Raw genomic sequence first — 22,641 nt, 5'->3', positions numbered from 1 at the left:
ATGCACTGCTAGGCCCCATGCAAAACTGACTCAGACATCACATCACTTCCTTAAAAGTTTAATAACTTCTTTTAACATAGCCGGATTGACTATCAGTCTTCGACAAAGTTGTAGACAATTAAAATATCTTTCTTATTTTCACTTACAGTGATAATACGATGTATACAGTGCCACCTAGCGGCGAAAATACGAGCTAGTTAGTTTTCTCCATGTAAATTGTTGAAAAATCCCATATAAACTTCAGGCACGTTGGTCCGATAGTTAGACTTGTCCGATTTGCTTCAAATTTGGTACAAGTACTCCTGGTGGGACTAGGAATCGACTCAGGGGTGGGCCGATTGAGTTTTCAAAAATTCATCATTTTTCAGGGCAGTCTAATGTGCAGCTCATCTTTTTTTGTCTTAGAATAAAACATCTTAAACAGAGGAAATGTCGCAGGACAGTTATGAATTAGAATTTATTGCTTGGAAGTAGGTTTGGCGTGAAGCAGTACTTTTTGAATCTAATTACAAACTCGGGATTTTTCTGCCCTTTCATTATTTTATTATTATTTTTTTTTTTTGACTACCGCAACTGGCTATTGTTTATTTTTGTCGTGCCGAAAGACAAAATCGAAGAATCAGTATCAATGAAAAATCTTAATTTTTTCAGTAGACATACCAGCATTTGTTTTGTATTTGACTCATGCTTTCCAAACTTGAGTTCTCTTCATTCTGTACCTAACCCTAAAACTTGTGTTCATTTATCGCACTTTTTTGTTGTTGTTGTCGCCATGTCGTTTCTTTCTCTCTCTTGTCTACTTCTAGGAGTCCGAACAGATAATCTTCAGTAACATAAACAGTCTCAATAACCTCGAAACTAGTGACAAACTTAACCACCTGCTAAATGACGTAACCAACAGTGCGACCGCGGTCCAGCGTGTCGCCTCGGCCAACCCAGTCGGCAGTGTAAATGTGACTAGTGCTACTACCACCACCACCACAACAACCGCTACTGCTACTACTCCCACTACTACTGCTAATAGTCATAATTCAGCTACCATTTCCGCTCCTAGTAACAACAACAGTACTTTCACCACTACCCAGACCCACCATCAACTTCATTACCACCACCATCAGCAGAAGGAAAATCATAGATTCATCAATCATACTCACACGAACAATCATCATCACGCACACCAACACCACCAGAGTCAGAGAGAGGCACTTCGAAACGGTCAACAACGACGAAGACCGTACCCGGAACCGATGGATACTTCGCCGGTAGGCAGTGATCAACTGCTGCGAATAGGGGAAGATCCTCCGTCGCCACCGAGGCCCCCTAGCGGTCACCTGACTTTGGATAAATTGCTCGCCTCGCTAGCTCTGGAAAATGACGTAACTGAGCAGCATTTGGCCAAAATCGATCAACAGTGGCAGCAAAAGTCGAACCGGAACGGTGACCTGCTGCACTACAGCCAGGCGATGGAACTGTCCGCCGTGATTGCCAACCTGACCGAGTATGATCTGAGCGAAGCTCAACGACTGAATCTGTACGGTGGTGGCAGCGAACTGATGTACCACCACAGTCACCAGGGAAACGGGGATGCCTTCCGGGTTCATGCCGATATCAATGGCAATGGGTACTTCCCGACACCTGCGAATGGAAGCGCAAATGGCCGGAGTGGCTGCGGGAGCCATCAGGAGTCTAGCTTACTAATCAATAATCAGCACGTGCGGAGGATTGCCTCCGAGAGTGACAGTACCATTTCGTCCATCTCGCCGAGCCTGTCGGAGCGAAGTAATGCCATCTCTTGGTGCGATCAGGTAACATTTCTGCATTTCGTTCATGATATAGCATCAAACCACCACTTCACGTCCCCCCTCACCACGTGTTGATCGCGCGCTTTTCTTTTTCGGCTAGAGTTGTATTTACATGCATACATTATTGTGTCTAACCCAAGTTTAAATGCATCTTTTATTGAAAAAAAAATCCGTTTCATTCACTGCTGAATAGAATATGTTATCATGCATGCTTTTTACATGTCACAGGTCAAATATTCACCGTTTACTAATGGTTGCACTTGTTTTACTATTGTTGTTATTGTACCAGCGGCAGTTTCGTCAGGAAGCAGTGGATCGTTCAGTAGTCATGCCAACACAAATATGTAATTTTTGTTTTGTTTTTTATTGGCCCAAATACTATTCAATAATGATTTTATGAGTTCAAGAAATGGTTTATGGAACGAGGATGGTATTTTTCAACGACGGGAAAATATTGTTTGTAGCACTTTCGAGCTGAATTTTGCTTAGTTCGTAATCTCTACCACACAAGCTCGAACAGATTCTATCTTTAATGTGGATCATTGCTATGGAAAAAATATGATAAATGTTACGAAAATTTATACACGATAAAAATGCGTGTATGTATTACGAAAAATTAATTCAATACGCTACGATCTATCATAAATTCTCGGTAGCCGGCTGCCTAGAGCAATACCCTTTTATCCCATCCTACTAACAAAAACTCGTTTCCGTGGCAAACGTGAAGATGCAGAGGTATACACGGTCACCATAACAACGTTTGTTATACTAACATTCCTTCCCTTCCCCGATGACTATGGCCGTGAATAGCGCCGTTATCTCGAAACGTGCACATCGAGGATGAATAGCTACTCCCAAGTCCCATTCGTTGATTCTCTGTGCAATTTCGCTTGTTCTGGTCAATCACGAAGTGGGAACTACGAATTGTACCGTCATCATGTTCATGCTCATGCTCATAATTGCTATGGAAAAAATAAGATACTAGTATTTTTTGTGTGTTTCGGGAAAACGAGATGTTTGTCCGCTAGTTGTGCGTACTGTTCCGCCTTTTTGTTCTTCGAAGATATTCGGTACTTCATAGTTTTCAAAAGTGTTGGAGTCTCCATCGTACTGTATCGCACAGGTTTAGCCTGTCTATCGCTGTTTGCGTGTAGTCCGTTGATGGTAGTGCTTGAATTCTCGTCCCGACCAAAAATTGTTCTGGAATCAGTGGCTTGAGATCGTTGGGATCATTTAAAAGTTGGGTTACGGACCGGATTAAAAATAACACTTCACTTGAATAAATAATGTAGCCATATCCTCGTAGCACACTGCAGAATCTCCTAAAATCTTCAGAAGGGATTTTTGCCGATTTTACTGCAGCCTGCCATAGTCAGGCCCGTAGCGTGCGGTTGGCCGGGTTAGCCCCAAATATCATAAACTTGTCGGTGACCAACCTAAGCCCAACCTGTCCTACATTAAGTTCAATCTCTGGTTGAAATGCCATAAGATATTTGTGGTGTTCCTGGAAGCGCTGGGAACTCGTTGTTTGGTCTCAAATTTCAAAGATCGCCGGCTTTATGTTAGGGCTGCCTCGAGCTGGTATATATGGCAGCTTTTCAAGAGCAAAATTTAAGGCTTTACAAGGAATTTCATGTAACTATAGTTCTTAGAAACAATAAAAAATGCCCCTACATGGTGTCGTCCGAGTCACGCTCCCTAGGCCAAGAGAGCATGATGATTTGTCGTGGAGAGTGGCGTAGCTCCTTTTAGTATTTCTGCAGAAGACTAGTTAGATCGTCGTTTAAGGAACCGATTCAGATTCCTTGGGCGCTGTTTGTACGCAGATCATGATAATAGATTATACGGACTCTCCCCACAAATAGTCACACTTTTCAGCATTCTCAATTAAAGAGACATTCTCTTGATTCTATGCCTAATTGTCTCACAGTGTCTAATTACTACAACATCCCATTGGGTTATATTTGGTGCAATGCTGCAATGAAAGACGCACGATATAAACAACTGAACAGGCAGGTGATCCTTGTCAAAGAACTCAGGAAACCACTAAGCACTACAGCAAGCACTATTCACTTTATAACAACTTTTCTATGTTCATTCAAGCTTAGAATATATTTATTAGCTTTATACAAGCTTTTCAAATGTCTATGAGCTTCAAATAAGTTTTGCTAATGCTTATAAGCACTACGGATATCAGGCATTAAAAAAGCTGTATATGGACATATGGAACTCTACTATAGAGCCTAAAACCCTGTAGCTATAAGCCAGATATGGTAGTCACCGATGCCATTTAATACCTATTATGGTTGACATTTGCATTACTCTAAAACAATAAATTCCAAATCAAAACAAAAATTGTATGAAACACATTGCATTTGTTTCAATTTAGAATAGAACTGATGATAGTTACAACAAAGTATTCTCTGAACCATGGTCTGATAAACCGGCATCAGTGTAAGCACAACAGAGATCTTTCAATTTAGGAACGACATATATCATTTATATTATCCAACGCCCAAATGGGTGAAATAGCAAACGCAATGGAGCGAAGTAACCCCCAAATCTTCTAAAGGCAGAATTTCGAGCCTGGAACATATGCAGTACTGAAAAAAAAATCAAACGGCGCCCATGACAGAAAGACCACGAAAGAAAAAACAAACAAAAACTTCTTCCTTGTTTTAGTTTTGTTTTTTTTACCTAGTGGGTTCTACCCACTACATAAATCGTTTTGACATATTCCCCCATAGGCGCGGTAGCCCCCATATTTTCTAGAGGTAGAAGTTTGAGCCTGCAAAGAACGTCGTGCTGAAAAAATCAAACGGCGCTTGTGACAGAAAGACCTCGAAACTTCATCCTCCTTGATTTAGTTTTGTTTTTTTCGCCCAGTGGGTTCTACCCTCGTTTGATCGTTTTGACCCGAATATTTCGCCGAAAGTGGCGTTTAAGCAGCACTCAAGTACAAAATTGAACCTATAAGCTCTGTTACCCGTGTTCGATAAGCGACTATAGATCCGAACTAATGCCTATTCACGGCTTAGTGGTTGCTTGTAAAGACTTAATTAAACACAAAGCAGTCCCGTCAAGGGTTACCCGACATTCCAATTTGCCACTAACTGGAACAAGATGTCCGTGAAACACTCAACCCCGAAATCGGTGACTACACCGTCGATCTCAACTTTGGGAGCGGGCATATAGAAACGGTAGCGGAAATTCTGAACTTCTCTGAGCCCATTTTCGAAATATCTGTCATAACTGACTATTTCTGTGTCAGTTCTTTCAAGATCTTTAGAATGCTTTGCCAATTAGCTTTGATCCGAAAATCAGATATGGTACGACCAAGTTCAACGAGTATGACTTTTAAGCGGGAACTCGGAGTCTTTGATGGCGCATCTTGCCAGACACCTATTTTACCATCAGTTGCGTGTTTTCAGGAGTTTTTTTATGGCCGATCCTGGAGCTCGGTGCAAAGTAAAAATTTAAACAACACAAAAGAAAAGACAGAAATTATGAGTTATAATAAATTGAAAGACAAATCAGATGTTACCGATTTTCTTAACATTTGATACGAAGTATGTGAAAAACCTTTATCAGCGATAGATCATAAAAGTATTTTTGTTTCACTCGCTTGTGCAAAAAGATGGTTCCTAAAAATTGTCTCCTCAATATAGTGGTCTTGCTATACGGTAGAATCACTGAGAACTGACATACAAGTAAAGTTTTCAACTTGTGTATGAAATTAAACTGTCGCTTTGAAATGACAACACCAAATAGCAACTTGCCACTGGTGGGCGCTTCGATCGGCCAGCAATCGCTATACGGAACTTGTATGCAAATTTGGATACAATGGTGACTCACGCATGCGAACCTGTATGCGATGGTGGTTTTCAACGTATTTTCATTTAAATGTTTACACAGGTTTTCGGGAAAGTTTGTTCTAGCTTATATGTCTGTTCTCTGTGGTAGAATGTCAATATTTACGGTCATCCTGAATTTTCAAACAGGGCACCTCAAGTTTTAGCACCTCGACAAAAGTAGATGGGAAAAACTTGAGCTCAATCGGATATGATTAAGGGGTCGCGCAAAACGGTCAAAGCTCAAAATTTTTTATTCGCAAAAAACATCTTTGAAAAGACGATGGCGTTGCTGGATGGATTCGCTCCGACGTTGCGCCGATAAGCGCGGAATTTCCTGCTTCCACTTAAGGCCTATCGTTTTACATAGAGAGCTACATCCGAAGTAGCGGAACTTTCACCGCTTTCATCGCCACTATTTTTGACACAACCAAAAGCATTCTCCAATTCTCACTCTATTAAAATATAAAAATATTCAAGAACAAAAACGTCAAACGAAAAAAAAGCGGCCGTTCGCTCACACCGCTTACTTCGATCTTTTTTTCTTAGTCGGGTCTTTGACCATAGCCATCGAAAAGAAAAACGTTTGCATATTCTTCAAGTTTCGGTCAACTTATTCGTTAGTTCTTTTTCGGGTTTCGACACGAAATTTTTCGAATAGACCTTCCGCTTCCGGTTCGCCCAGAAATCTGCAATTGGTAGGGTTTGCATTTTTGGTGACGACTTGGGTTTTTAGACGCTCCATGCCTTCCAGGGACCGCTTTACGCAAACTTATCCTGCTGTACACATCTCCGTCCATCGTCCAAGTTGTGAAGAAAAAGAGGCCGACTTTAAAAATGACTGACTCAACGTTTTCATCCTGTAAAATTTTCAACTCTATCTCATTTAGAATATTCCATTTGGTTGCGTCTATCCATGCTGTACATTAGAGTGGGGCACGGTTATATGAAAAAAATAAAGTTTTGCTCCGAGTAACTTTTTGGGTCCCATTTAGCTCCCAGAACAACTCTGCAAATGTTGAGTTCGATCGGTGAAACTATATTTTTGCGTCCACGGCAGGCATTGTAATTCTCTCTCACTCACGCGAGAAGAAGCTTATCCGATGTCCAGCTTTTCCGAGATAAGATGAGTCGCAAAATTATCCGTCTCCACAAATAGCGTGAGAATGATTTTCCGGATAAAATTTATTTGACTTTTTCCTTCTCACCGGAGAAGATGATAAAATTTTAATTTCGTGGAAATCAATAAAAACTTCAAAAAATACACTTAATTACAAAGAAAAGTGGCAAAGAAGTATGATAGACTTGTTTTTTCGTATTTTGGAATAACGGCAGGAAAGCAGCGAACGAAAAAAGGATACCGTGATAAACTCATTCACTCATTCTCCGGCTGTTTTATTTATCCGGAGAAATAACACGTTGTATTTATCCGGAGAAGTTGTGTGAGTGCCAATAACTTTTCGTGTGAAAATGTGAGTTTTTATTGTCGCAGTAGCAAACTATTCGGGCGCATTTACTCATATGAGCGATAAATGCAATGCCTGGTCCACGGTTTAAAGTTTACATGGGATTTCGTATGGGAAAATCGTTTTGCAAAATAATTCTTCCAAGAGTCGCCCGTTACCTCCTAAAAATAAATAGATTATGCACAAAAGAAGCCTCAATTGATCCCTCAAAACTCTTGTGAAGTGGCCAAACAGTACAGATAATTGATTTAGACACATTTAGAGAAGATCAAAACAAAATTGTATATAACTGGACAACCAACAGCAGTGATGCTAGAAAAAATGAATATTTTATCAATCGTCAGATCATCAATCGGTTTTTGCTTAATAACTTTTTTCTTAAGCGTCAGATCGTTTGGTGGTCTTCAAGACTTTGTTTATTTGTTAAATTTCCTGTGAAAGCCACATATTGATTTAATTTTCGGCAGCAATGGGCGACTTCTGGAGTAATTGTTTTGTGAAAGTTAACATTCCCACACAAAATTTCATGTGAACTTTAAACAGTGGGCGCAAAAATATAGTTTCGGGAATCAAGCTAAGAATTGGCACGGTTGTTCTAGGACCCAAATGGAACATAAAAAGTTGCTCGGAGCTGGAATCGAATTTTTGTTTTTTTTTTTTTGGGAGTATACAAGAACTGTGAGTTCTATCTGCACTTCTCTTGCCACTCCTTGAATGCCAATAACCTGAAAAAATCGGCTCTCCGACAAAAACACGTTTACTGATCAGATTCCATTCAACTGTATTAGTCATCAGTACCCTTGCACGTAGGGTTCGCAGTACCGACCCTTTTTGGCGAGAACCGGTACTACGGTACTGAAGCCCTCAGTACCGGTAGTACCGGTAAAGTACCGGTACTCGAATATTTTTTTTAAATCGAAAAAAGCTTCAAAGAGAAATTGAATGCTCAAACTGATAACCTTATTCTCAGATGATTGATTTGTGCTGACCAAAAAACATGTTTATTGTTTTTAATTGCTTCGGAATGGCATTTCACAGAAGATATTATGCGTGTACGGCACCTTCTTTTATTTAGAAATCTAGGCCACTTTGAAATCAATAACTGCTAAGTAGTGCGTTTTTTGTCGACTTCAACAGATGGTAAATGTAAGAAACCCTATTAACAACAGTAAATCAAAGCGAGAATGGCAGTAAATCCGAGCAGGTTGCTCGCAATTCCTCTCTTGGATTTCTGTAAATAGGTTTCGACCTTTATGTCGTTTGCCTACTATTCACTAATGCATACCAAGGCTCCTTGCTTTCCTGTAAACTATGGAGTTTGTAGCAGTTCACAATGTCCAAAATTATTAGCTTCTAAAACGCTGTTCGTTCTTTTATAGATAAAGATTTAAGAGCAAACCAAAGACAGACATGACTTAGACTACAGTCTTATTACGCGCCACCCAGTGAATAATGGAAACCAATCAGAATGTCACTAATAAAAATAAATCATAGCAAATTTTTACGTCCCTTATACGCTAGATGTGAATATTTTGAAATTTAGTACTTTAGTAACTTCGACAAAATAGTTCAGGAATTTAAATATACCATTCAGTACAACGGGAGCTAGTCATGTTTAATTTCTAGAATTATTATGATGATGGCCCCACCTCATTCCCCCACAAAGGTCTTAGCTCAACGATTTATCTAGAAGATATTGGTTGTGGCACTTAAAATTAGATTCTAACCGCACTGCGCACTTACTATTCTTCCATTAAATTCTTCTCATAGACTGGTTAGTTGGACTGGTCTGTTTAAGAAAATACCATCTCTATCACTTGAAATATGTGTTTTGACAGCTCGCAGTTTTCAGTAGCAGTTTGATCATTCGCACTTTGAAAGTGCGGAGTCCAGGTTGGTGGGAAGTGCGCAATACTTAATATAATTAAAAGTCATCTTGCAGACCGATATTTTGAAACAGGTCCTCCTAGAGAGTCCACATATTTTTCATAAAAAAATTGTATGGTACCGAAAATACCGGTACTGGCTTTTGTTCAGTACCGGTATTACGGTACCAAAAATCGGTCGGTATTCCTGGGATTTTCGGTATTGGTATTACCGGATTTTCGGTACCGGTATTACTTGCACGTGACCTTGACCGTCTACCAAATTAACGTTCGCTAGGAGCCTTGGAACACCCGTCGATGAAGTAGTAATGGTGTTGTCGGATCCAGTACCGGGGGTCGCTAGATTGATCACTTTAGACTCGCTTGCCTCTTCACTCGTAACAATTGGCTTCGGATCAGTGTTGTGGTTCGGCCAAGTTGTCCCTAAAACCAAAGGACAACTTGACGTGGGACGTGGTGTTGCATAGCCAATAAGCGATCTTAGAATTGCAGTCTTTTGCGTGATGACCTCGATGAAAACATTTGCGTCACAATGACTTATATCGTAGGAGAGCATCCTCTTCCGAAACAGGCATTTTTGGAACGATTGACATTGGTAAAGCGGATGGCTATCCGAGCAAACCACTCACTTCCCAGATTGCTAAACCGTGACATTGAAGGCTTTCGCCGTGAGGGTCTTCTTTGGATATTATGATTGGGTTACTTTAATCTTCTGTTCAGACATTCCACTAAGTCAAAATCGTTTTAAAAAGTCAACAGTCAGCTGGTGCTTTATGGGACCTCTTCTGGCTGGGCGGGTCGAAACAATCGAGTTCGCCTTATGTTATCGTTGGTTGCTCCTGCAGCGGCAAAAAATCCCGGAGGACATCACAGTTTGTTTCCCAGGCTGTACCGCTGCCCCGCTGCTTTTACTCTCCTAGGCTGTTAGCTTCGGATGAGAGCTTGTTAGCTTCGGCAATGCTTTTTGGTTTATTCTCCACAGCGAGAGTTACTGGTACTGTTGGATTCGTTGTGGTCTACCGGAAAAGCAAAATTTTGCGTAAACAAAACCAAAGCAAACTGTTCACAAAAGAGGAAAATAAGCAAAATCTACAGCTTGATGTAAACGACACAGATCAGCGGTTGATCAGTCTGCACAATCAAAGTATTTATTGTATTGGGGTTTATTTTGTCTTCTACTGGGGAAGCTTCAAACCGGATCATAAATAAGTATGCTCAGAGTTTGACACTATATAACCTTGAGTTTTACCAACCAAAGCACACTTGTTATCTTAACTATTACCTTAGGAAAGAACACATAAATTAGAAAAAAAAAATACCACAATCCTCAAAATATTGTTCCTTAAAAATACTGTACTGGGCAAAATTATTATAACTTATTTGTGTTGACTGTACGACTATTCAGAACGCAGCCAATCTAGACAACCCATGGAGCCATGTTCACTCATATTCGCCATTCCCTTCGTTTCTATTCCGCAGGCAAGAGAAGAATCATTCTCCTCCTACCGTTCGGAGACGGAACCGGACCATTCGCCAACCGGTGGATCACCACGGCCAGAGACGCCCGCCTTTCCGGTGACTCCTCGTACGCCGTACGGCCTTAGCAATGGCACCTCTAGTCCAGCACTGCCACCCAAGAGTCCGACATCACAACGGTAAGCATCGATAATGCTACACTAACGAATTCTTAGATCCATCTCGACTAAACCATTTCAGCCACCCCTCTGCCATTTTCTAATCATGATATAATTATCACAGTTTAAACACTCTCAGTAATAATAAGTACCTTTTGTAGAAAATATAACTCAACATGGTCTCTGCGCAGTCAGCGATCGACCGTATCCACGTACGACGTGAGGTTAGCCACTTAAAAATTTTATTACAGAATTAGTATTTCTTTAGAAACACTCACATCGTTGTTGTCTGCTGCAAGCATACTCAAAGCGAAAACTAACTTTGCATCTATTTCGTGGGGTCAAACCGTTTGACGAAAAACGGATCCCCGATACCATCGCAATCGAAGGTAGTTTTACGAAATGCGCTGATAGAAAATAGCTTGGTTTTGCCACTGAGAACAGATTAAGTAAAATGCACTTATTTAAACATTTGAATGAATACGGCGTAAGACACTAACTAGAGGTTTACCGTCGAAACACCATAACTTGGTCTCAATAACCCACAAGTACAAAAAAATCGGTTTTTAGAGATCTACTGGACCATGAACATCATTATCATTATATATTCATAGGTTGACTCCATTTCAAACACAATCAAAACGCTATACAGTTTGAAATCTAAGTATTCAGCTGTCAATTCTGCCACAATAGTAGCGCATCTGATGATCTGTGAATTGACCGTCAGTTTTAATATAACTCAAACACTTAAGATGTTCTATGTGCTTTGCTAATAAACTGAGACACTAGCAACACTAATCTGAACATAAACACCTTAACCAATCTAAACTTAAGTGATAGTAAGCCATAGCAATACTCGGAATCACGCGACTAAACCAGCATCCTACACTAACAAACCACACATGGAAAGAGCCAACTGTACAAGCAAAAAATAACAGCAGTGTATTTCGCTTCTCTAATAACCAATTTGAATCCCACCCGTACGCTTTGCCCTACTTTACCGACTAGCAAAAATATCCTGCTTAAGCACTTTGAAAAACTCCGACTGAAGGCCAACCTGTTTCAATGTGTGGTACCGGCGATTGAGAAGAAACCTAATAGTTGTACCTTCTACTACGAGTAAGTCGGGCGTGGGAAAATGTGTATGTTTTTCCCCTTGTTGGTAACTTTTGTCTATCGGTTTGTGATGATGCGGTACGTAATAAAAATCATTGTTTTCGTCCAAAGGTAGTCAGCTAAATGAAGGGGGCATGGGAGTATTTTTTTACGTAGTTGGTTTTCAGGACCCAAGTGTGTAGAGTATTGTGAAAAAACCTCTATGTATGTTGTATTCCTGTTTTTGAGAAAACTTATTCTCTTATTTTTCCGCTATATGGTGAAATTTCATGAATAATTATGTTTATCTGATTTGTTACTGTATTAGCAATTGCACTAAATTTCGATGCTAAAATTATAGTTAATTAAGAGAAGTCAGCTAAATGAAAGTTTATTAACAAAATATATTAGCCATTTTGATAATTTAAAATGCAATTTACCGACACCACGCAATTCGCGTTGCCCTGGAAATAGTTAAATCAAAGTAGCCGCCGACTCCGCCAAACGGCGGACCAAAGCAAGCAGCCAATCGAAATATCAAAGTGACCGTTGCGCACCGCTACAGTCCGGGTGCGGTGAGAGTTTGTGGCTGCGTACTGCCACCGACTGCATTTATCAGTTCAACGTGGGTTTGGCATCGGGCACCTGTCGGAAAGTTAATTTCAAATTGCATGTTCAATGTTCATGAATATTATTTTGTTGTTTGAAACTACACAAACAGCGTACAGTTTGACCTCAATTTTTAACGTAGGTTCCTTTTCGTTAGCTGAGCCGAGATGGTTGCTCAACCAGCGAGTCGCGACTGTTCTAGTTAGAGACTTTTACTGCGAGTATCACGTGTTGTGTTCCTGGACGCAAAGCTATATTTCGATGTACTTGAATATAAAATAACCTCAATGTTGTTGGAGTGACCCCCCAACTAACAACTAACACGTATATCCAACCAATCTAATAAATGTGGCATCCTCCCCGCCCTATTGAATCTCGCACGCCTGATTCAATCCAGCACATCCTCATAAAATTTCCTACATCTAATTCCAAACCCTAACCACCTCTTCCAGCAAGGACCTCTTCGCCGGCAACCAGCGCTCGCAGGATCTGATCAACCAGAACGAAATGGTTTCATGCTACACATCACGCCGCAACTCGATCACATCGAACGCGAACAGCGAACCGCAGGAGGTCGCACCCCAGTTCGTTAAGTTTGCCCGCGATTCGTCCAAGTTCTGGTACAAACCGGCCATCAGCCGGGAGGAAGCGATCGGGATGCTACGTAACGCTCCGCCCGGAACGTTCGTGGTCCGCGATTCAACTACCTTTGCCAATGCGTACGGACTGGTGGTGAAGGTGGCACACCCACCGCCGGGCGTTCAGTCCAAGGGACCGAATAGCGACGAACTGGTGCGTCATTTTCTGGTGGAACCGACGATCCGCGGTGTTCGGCTGAAGGGATGCTCCAACGAACCGGTTTTCACTTCACTTTCGGCACTGGTCTACCAGCATTCGATCACACCGTTGGCCCTGCCCTGCCGATTGATCATACCGGATGTGGTGAGTGGATACTGAGTAAGGGTTAGATGAAATCAAGCTAACTGGTACCACTTTTTATTTTTAGGACCTCCAGCAAACGGACTTCCAGACGCCGGCCCAGCAGCAGCTACTCACCCAGGGTGCCGCTTGTAATGTTCTGTACTTGTTCACCTGTGATACGGAATCACTGACAGGTGAGATTCCCCCTCATTCAGGCGCGGAACGCTTTAACATGCTTTATTTTTTAGGACCCCAAGCCATAAGAAAAGCGGTTGGATCGCTGCTTTCATTGCGACCACTGCCGAAACCTACACAAGTGCACTTCAAAGTATCAATCCAGGGCATCACGCTTACGGACAATACCCGGCAGCTATTTTTCCGGTAAGTTGTACTAGATATAAATCCTTTCTTGACCCACTTTTTTCTACCGTATATAAGATTCTAAGACTATTTATTCTTGGAGCTGTTCAGATCATGAAACATGAAAACCCTGTTTTGATCAAGATATGCACACTTAGATGAGCTCGGCAATTTCCCGCACAGCTGAGTAACAAAGGTTTATACTGATATCTCGGCAATGTCCTATTTGTTTGCTGATTTTCAGCGAAATATTTCCCGAGTCTCAGCAAACAATTTTAGCTTTTACAGAGATCTCAGTGAAAAATTAATTTGCCGAGTGCTCGGCTTTTTAAATCTCGGAAAAAGTTGCAAAAATGCATCTGCGGCCGTCAGTTGCTATACTGTAAACTGAAGTGAAAACCTATCATCGAACTTGCAAAAACCAAGCCGATAAATTACTAGTCAACTAGTTTCCTCGGATAAGTTGCATGACAGAATTGTAGCACAACGAGAACTGGTTACTAGTTACTACCGTCGAGAAGAAGCTTGAAGTGATTGAATCTGGTGCGAGACTGGCAGGCACTTGTCTGCGTAGTGCGAACGCACACAGAATTGCCATTAATAAGATCCCGTTTCATGAAGGGGAAAACGTCAAACAAATTGTGAAAAGTGCATTGCATTATCTGGGTATCTAAGAAACTGATTCCAGCGTCTCCAGCTGCTCCAGAACCTGTATCCAAGCCTCCAAGTGGTCTAATCCGTTCCGTCTCATCGACCATCATTGACGTGTTCAACTCGAGAGAAGTGAAGGATAAGGTTTTGAGGCTGTATTTCGAGAATTTCACGAAGACCATGCTATCCGCACTCCAGACCGGTCTAGCTCTAGAATACGGATTTACGGTAAACGAGGTTATGTCTGTTGAAACCAAGAAACCAATTCCGTGTTAATGCGGAACAACTCTGTATTTTCGGTTGCCCAAGCTTGAACGATACACTCCTATTACCGATGACCCGGGTATCCCAATTGCACAACGCTTGGAGTACCTGGTTGTCAAGTTAAGCATCAACAACTATAACATAGGTATAGTGATGCTTAAAAATCCATCGAGCAACAACCATCTTTTGGTCAAATATTACGAAAAGCTTTTTTTAGATTTGCTGGAACTGAACTTCGACAGGTGGTTTTAATATCAACACCACTGCGAATATCCTACAACATTGCAGCTGTAAAAAGACATGTTAACTTTGCTATTATGAACACTCCACCTTCTCGGATTATGCATACCATCGCCACAACCATCGATCTTTTGGTGACTGATTCCCCGCAATCAATATTAAAATCTACAATGGCACCGAGTAGCTCCGTCTTGGAGCATGAGATCGTCTACCTTATTACAGACATGCGCGTAAGGAAAGTTACCCCACAGAGTAGTATTCCGTAATCTTCGAAGAATAAACCAAGTGGACGTTCAGCCCAGAATCCATAAAGCAATTGCGATCGAGGACGTCAATATGAAAGCTGAACTAGTGACGACTGAGATGCAGCTTCTTCGCGTACGCCGTGGATAACCAACGAAATTGTGCAGGCGGTAACACTCAAAGATCTTGCGGTCAAGTTCTACTCGAGGAACCCGAACAGGATGATGGGGAGTTCGTAACGCTTCTGCGTAAATCGCAACCGAGCGAGCACTCTGGTTGCTGTGGCGAAGAAACGTTATGTAGACATGAATTTCACTCCAAAACTGCCTGTCAAGAGATTGTGAAAGAATCTTAAAAGGAAAGGAATCCACAACAACTCGAAGCAGACATCCGACGATGCTCACATCGACGCTGATCGCCTGAATCAGTTTTTGCTGATGGTCATGTGCAGTTAATGGCTGGGCCAGCCGTATCCGTGGAGCGCTACAATAGTGAACACCTGCACTGGTCTGATGTCACACTTTTTAGATATGGACACACAGATGCAGAGGACGTTGCAATAAAATTGCGTCCGAAATTCCGTGCGAAATTCCGAGCGAAGTTCCGTGCAAAGTTCCGAGCGAAATACCGTGCAATATACCGCGCAAAATTCCGAGCGACACTCCATTCTACATTCCATGCCAAAATGCCACGTGAAATTCCGCTCGAAATTCCGAGCAAAATTCCGTGCGAAATTCCGCGAAAAATTCCGTGTGAAATTCCGCGCGAAATACCGCGCGAAATTCCGGGCGAGATTCCGGACGAAATTCCGTACGAAATTCCGTACGAAATTCCGGGCGAAATTCTGTGTGAAATTCCGGGCGAAATTCCGAGCGAGATTCCGTCCGACATTCCATGTCAACTGCCGCATGAAATTCCGCTCGAAACTCCGATCGCGCGAAATTTCAAGCGAAATTCCGAACGAAATTCAAAGCGAAATTGCGTCCGAAATTCCGTGCAAAATCTCATGCGAAATACTGCGTGAAATTCCGTGCGAAATTCCTGGCAAAATTCCGTGCGAAGTTCTGTTCGAAATACCGAGCGAATGTCCGAGTGAAATTCCGCGTGAAATTCCGTGCGAAATACCGCGCGCAATTCCGTGCGGAATTCCACGTGAAATTTCGTACGAATTTCCGAGCGAAATTCCGCTTGAAATTCCGTGCGAAATATCGCGCGAAATACCGTGCGAAATACCGCGTGAAATTCCGCAAAAAAATCCGTGTGAAATTCCGTGCAATACCGCGAAATTCCGGGCGAAATTCCGGGCGAAATTCGGTACGAAATTCTGTGCGAAATTCCGGGCGAAATTTCGTGCGAAATTCCGAGCGAAACACCGCGGGAAATTCCGTGCAAAATACTGTGCGGAATACCTCGCGAAATTCCATGCGAAATTCCATGCGAAATTCCGTGCGAAGTTTCGGACGAAATTCCGAGTGAAATTCCGCTCGAAATTCCGTGCGAAATCTCGCACGAAATACCGTTGGAAATACCACGTGAAATTCCGCGAAAAATTCCGTGTGAAATTCCGTGCGAAATACCGCGCGAAATTCCGGGCGAGATTCCGTACGAAATTGCGGGCGAAATTCTGTGCGAAATACCGCCCGAAATTCCGTGCGAAATACTGCGCGGAATACCTCGCGAAACTCCATGCGAAATTCCGAGCGAAATTCCGTCCAATATTCCATGCAAAAAGCCGCGTGAAATTCCGCTCGAGATTCCGAGTGAAATTCCGTGCGAAATACCGCGTGAAATTCATGAGAAATTTCGCGTGAAATTCCGTGCGAAATTGCACGCGAAATGTCGCGCGAAATTCCACGCGAAATTCCGTGCAAAATTTCATATGAAATTCTGGGCGAAATACTGAGCGAAATTCCGCTCGAAATTCCGTGCGAAATACAGTGTGTAATACCGCGATAATTCCGTGCGAAATTCCATGCGAAACACCACGCGAAATTCCGGGGGAGATTCCGTACGAAATTCCGTACGAAATTCCAGGCGAAATTCCGTACGAAATTCCGGGCGAAATTCTGTGTGAAATTCCGGGCGAAATTCCGAGCGAGATTCCGTCCGACATTCCATGTCAACTGCCGCATGAAATTCCGCTCGAAACTCCGATCGCGCGAAATTTCAAGCGAAATTCCGAACGAAATTCAAAGCGAAATTGCGTCCGAAATTTCGTGCAAAATCTCATGCGAAATACTGCGTGAAATTCCGTGCGAAATTCCTGGCAAAATTCCGTGCGAAGTTCCGTGCGAAATACCGTGCGAATGTCCGAGCGAAATTCCGCGTGAAATTCCGTGCGAAATATCGCGCGCAATTCCGTGCGGAATTCCACGCGAAATTTCGTACGAATTTCCGAGTGAAATTCCGCTTGAAATTCCGTGCGAAATATCGCGCGAAATACCGTGCGAAATACCGCGTGACATTCCGCGAAAAATTCCGTGTGAAATTCCGTGCAATACCGCGAAATTCCGGGCGAAATTCCGTACGAAATTCCGGGCGAAATTTCGTGCAAAATTCCGAGCGAAACACCGCGGGAAATTCCGTGCAAAATACTGTGCGGAATACCTCGCGTAATTCCATGCGAAATTCCGTGCGAAGTTTCGTACGAAATTCCGAGTGCAATTCCGCTTGAAATTCCGTGCGAAATCTCGCGCGAAATACCGTTGGAAATACCACGTGAAATTCCGCGAAAAATTCCGTGTGAAATTCCGTGCGAAATACCGCCCGAAATTCCGTGCGAAATACTGCGCGGAATACCTCGCGAAACTCCATGCGAAATTCCGAGCGAAATTCCGTCCAACATTCCATGCCAAATGCCGCGTGAAATTCCGAGTGAAATTTCGTGCGAAATACCGCGCGAAATTCATGAGAAATTTCGCGTGAATTTCCGTGCGAAATTCCACGCGAAATTTCGCGCGAAATTCCGTACAAAATTTCGTATGAAATTCTGGGCGAAATACTGAGCGAAATTCCGCTCGAAATTCCGTGCGAAATACAGTGCGTAATACCACGATAATACCGTGCGAAATTTCGTGCGAAATTCCGAGCTAAATTCCAAGCGAAATTGCGTTCGAAGTTCCGCGCGGAATTCCATTCGAAATACCGTGCGAAATTCCGCGTGAAATTTCGTGCGATACTCCGAGCGAGATTACGTGAGAAATTCCAAGCGAAATATCGCGCGAAATTCCGGGCGAAGTTCCATGTAAAATTCCGAGCGAAATTCCGTCCAACATTCCATGCGAAATGCCGCGCGAAATTTCGAGCAAAATTCCGAGCGAAATTCCGCTCGAAATTCCGTGCTAAATATCGCGCCAAATTCCGAGTGAAATACCGTTCGAAATACCGCGCGAAATTCCGTGCGAAATTCCGCCCGAAATCGCGTCCGAAATTCCGCGCGATATTCCGAGCGAAATACCGTGCGATATAACGCGCGAAATTTCGGGCGAAATTCCGTGCGAAATTCCGAGCGAATTTCCTAGAGAAATTGCGTGCGAAATTCTGTGCGAAATCCCTTGCGAAATACCGCGCGTTATTCCATGTGGAATTCTGCGCGATATTCTGTGCGAAATTCTAAGCCAGCGCGAAATCCGAGCGAAATTCCGCTCGAGATTCTGCAAGAAATTCCGTGGGAAATTCAGTCTGTGATAAGACGTCGCCCCCAAATTTTGCGAAATACCTACGTGCTCTTCATATTTTTCTGTTTTCCTTTTTCTCTTTTACATACCCCATTTTCCCATTTTCAAACTTTCATGTTTCAATTTCCATGCTTAATTTTTCATTTTACAGTTTGTATTTTCCATTTTTGAATCGCCATTTTATCTTTTTATATTTCAATTTTTCATTTCCAGTTATCCATATTTCTTTGTCGTTTGCCCATTTTCCATAATTTATTTTTTATTTTCATTGTTCAATTTCCCTAATTTAATTTCCATGGTCCAATATTTAATTTTTAGTTTCCATGTTTAATTTTTTATTTCTCATTTACTAGTTTTTCACATTCCATTTTCAACTTCCCATTTTTAATTTACCGTTTTACCAATTTCCGTTTTATCATTTTTTATTGTCTAATTTCCGTGTTCCAATTTCCATGCCTCGATGTCCCTGCTCCCTCCAATATCGACGTTCCAATGTCCATGTTCCATTTTTCTGAAAAAGCTAACACAAGCTTTATCTAAACCAGCAACAATTTTTACGAAGCTTTTATCCAGTTTAGCAGCTTATTCGCAAAGCACAATAATGTCACGTTCTGTTTCGTCCCCCGCAGGCGACATTACCCTTCCAACAACGTCTCGTTCTGTGGCCTGGACCCGGACGATCACCGATGGAGCATCCCATCGACCACGGGAGACATCCCGGCATCAAAGTAAGTATTTTACAAACCGTCAATGGGGAACCAAAATGAATCATTTGCCACCCCGTTTCTCTCTTCGCAGACGCATCTTCGCCTTCGTCGGCAAACGGTCGCCCACTTCAGCTGACAACCAGTGCCACGTGTTCTGCGAGTTAGAAGCCACCCAACCGGCTACGGCTATCGTTTCTTTTGCGAACAAAGTAGTCCTCGGTGGTAGTGCCCAGTTGCAGCAGCAGCAACAAGCGGGCATCACGCGGGCAATTTAAGCAATATTCATAGAAATGAAAACAAACAAACAAAAAACAGATGCACGCGAACGTTGCGCGAAGGCAGAGAATCGAGTCATTTTTTCTAATATATTTAACTACTCTGCAATCGGAGAATCCGGAATCAGCTTACCGACCGGATTTAAAATTATATATTGGTACTACTTAATCTAATCTATACTAAAAAAAACAAGGAAAAAGTAAATCAGAGATGAGCAGTTGCATGCATAATAAACGTAGAGATTGGACACCACGTGTAGCTTTTTAGATTAGCCATGTTGATTTGATTTTCGAAATGGAAGCAATTCAACACACACAACAGACAAAAACACGCAAATCTTCACTTATTAATTTGAGAGCAATTGTGTATTAATATTATTTTAAAGCTTACAATCTACCATATTGTGTAACATTACTATCCACGAATGTCAGTGTAATTATTTAGCAAAACAAACAAACAAAAATCCGCATGTATAAATGTACTTCTCAAACGCAAGAAAATATTATTTAACACGGAAGGAGTTATATTTATAAAACAATAAATTTAGTGCAGCTAACCGAAATCCGATCTGGAAAAGAAAATCCATCATTCTCACAGTATACTAATAGGCAAATATAACAAATATTCTCTAATCGTAGATAGTTCAATGGTTGTAACATTTTCCCATTTACAAGAAAAAACAAACACGCACACACTCATCAATTTGATACCATGGAAAAACGAAACAAACTCACGCTCGCTTACTTTGATGTTTTTTTTTCATTAGTTTGAACTCTACGTTTTCGATTATTGTTCTGTTCAGCACCCAACACGTGCACTGTACTCGACACTCAGTAGATCTCTAGCAAACAAAAAATAAACGATTGTCTACCGACTGTCAGCGATTGTGTGCTGTTTTCTACCGGAAGACCGATTTTTGTTGGAGAAGGAATTCATTGTACTCATGAAAAGTGATGTTTTCGTTACTTTTGGAACCAGAGCGACTTTGTTCACAAGAACTTTTGGACTGGAATTAACTGGTAACTTCCAACTGGCGTTCCGGCAGTTTAAATTCAGTAAAATGCGATAGCAACTTCTACAGTTTACCCGATTTTATGATTGGCAGTTTTCCCACTCACTTGATTTTTTTTTTGAAATCGTAGCAAGCTGTGCCAAATTAAACTGATTGACGTACAAATAGAAAAATTTAAATTCGTTTAGTCTCCTCATTTCTTGTTGTTATTCAATCATGTGATTAACGTTTGAGAGTGAATCTGAACGGGAACGTGAAGGGCGCTTGTCATTCTGCAAGAAGAACGAAAAATACGGGCGATGAAATCAAATATTCGAAAGAGAAATAAGGCGCACCTTTCCGGACTCATTTGGAACAAGGTAACCTCCTTTTTTCTGATAGCAGACCAGGGCAACACAGATGCTGATTTCGTTTTTAGATCAGAGTTGCTCTAGGTGTGCTCGGAACTGTCACTTTTAGTATGGATGTTGTAAATATTAGAGCGAAGCTAGGGCGACTCGGTCAAAAACCGAAAACAGCAAGAGATAGAGGAGTTATGCATAACGACGGATTAAATTTTAGAACGAATGTCGTTCAAGTGAATCTAACTCCCGTTTGATTTAGCAACCTACCCATGATCGCATATTTGTCCGGTTTTCTATGAAATTTCCTATCTTTATGGGACTGACTTGTGATCATAGAATTTGGGTAACGTATAAAAGCATCACCTGTAAACAACCTAAATATCTCGATCTGTAAACTAGATTCTATCCGGCATTGTCTTCCGAATGAAAAAAGCCTACAATTTCTACGTAAATGGTAGCAGCACTAACTTTCTTCTTTTCCGAGCAACAGCTTCTCACACTTTCTGATAATTTTTGCATTCCGTTGGATTGTGTTAGCCATTCTAAAACGCACATCATTCGAAAACCGAACCGTAGATGTGTTCAGTGCTTCCCCAGCTTTTTTCTTCGCCGAAAATAGCCGAGTGTGAAGTGATCCTCTAAATTTCGGTTCATGCCGAACAGGAATAATGTTGCCTGTTCGTATGTCCCGCATGCTACCTTCTTCGGTACTGCAAACTTAATATTTTTTCGCTTTGCTAACTGTTGTCAAAGAAGAAATAAGTGTTACGAGAGAACAAAAAAACCTATCGAAAACGAACGAATAACTGCTTGTCCTCTTCAGGTGAGCGTTACATAATTATCAATAACAAAATTAAAAAAAAAAAAACTGCAGAAGAAGAGACAACAACAATAAAAGTATTAAAGTAAGAGTTTAGAAGCAGTAACCGCAACACAACGTACTAACTTCCACAAATTGAGTGAACATGAAACAAGAGTCAATAATGTGCCTATATTAAAACAGAAGATAAGTTCTTGAAAATCAATCGTTGAATCTGTAGTTTAACCCTGCGTACAATATCGCACTCCAAAATTTCATAGACAGGATTTAGAGCTTTAATTGATCCGATTCACATCCCACATTTAGGTGAGCAGTTAATCATTGTCCTCAGTTTGGGGCGATTGTAAACGTAAACAGAATAAAACCAATCAACAATCAATTTGCATGAGTTTTTGTGTACATAAATACTGACAGGATGATAAGTCATAAGCTGTACAACAAATTAAACAACTAGAAAAGAAAACCAACGAAAGCTGTTGATTATTTCATATCACAACTTCTGCTTTTATGTACTAGGTTTACTGCGCGCTAATTCATCTTAGCACCTCTATTCATCCCACCCATTTGAACACGTTAGTTAGAGTAGTGTCTGCTATCGCTATTCAACGCATTAACTCAAATGCACAGTGGTCGCAATGGTACCAAAACGTGCGTTTAATTAATGGTGCTCTAGGAGTTGATTTTAGCGATTTGGTGTGTTAGAAACATTTTTTCAGAATGGAAGCCCCCTTCTTTTGATGTATACTGAATTGTGATTAATCCATCTAAAAGTGAGATAGAAAA

General features: G+C 41.5%; 1 protein-coding gene across 13 annotated transcripts in view; it reads left to right on the top strand.

The window, feature by feature from the left end:
* LOC131677221 (tensin-1) overlaps positions 1-22,330 on the top strand; it is a 659,813-nt gene extending 637,483 nt beyond the window's left edge. For 10 of the 13 annotated variants that reach the window (XM_058956928.1, XM_058956924.1, XM_058956926.1 and 7 more), the window contains 8 exons: positions 807-1,805; positions 10,485-10,660; positions 10,801-10,863; positions 12,796-13,285; positions 13,350-13,458; positions 13,513-13,645; positions 19,329-19,427; positions 19,498-22,330. In XM_058956928.1, the coding sequence (XP_058812911.1) occupies positions 807-1,805; positions 10,485-10,660; positions 10,801-10,863; positions 12,796-13,285; positions 13,350-13,458; positions 13,513-13,645; positions 19,329-19,427; positions 19,498-19,681 (2,253 nt within the window). In that variant the 3' untranslated portion in view covers positions 19,682-22,330. The remainder of the gene's footprint in view (positions 1-806; positions 1,806-10,484; positions 10,661-10,800; positions 10,864-12,795; positions 13,286-13,349; positions 13,459-13,512; positions 13,646-19,328; positions 19,428-19,497) is intronic. The other 3 variants (XM_058956937.1, XM_058956931.1, XM_058956925.1) reach the window with 2 other exon arrangements.
* Positions 22,331-22,641: the final 311 nt, after the last annotated feature.

The sequence above is a fragment of the Topomyia yanbarensis genome, chromosome 1, assembly GCF_030247195.1.
Source record: "Topomyia yanbarensis strain Yona2022 chromosome 1, ASM3024719v1, whole genome shotgun sequence".
Classification (NCBI taxonomy): domain Eukaryota; kingdom Metazoa; phylum Arthropoda; class Insecta; order Diptera; family Culicidae; genus Topomyia; species Topomyia yanbarensis.
Note: the sequence above shows the minus strand (reverse complement) of the source record. Positions and strands in the feature narration are given on the sequence as shown.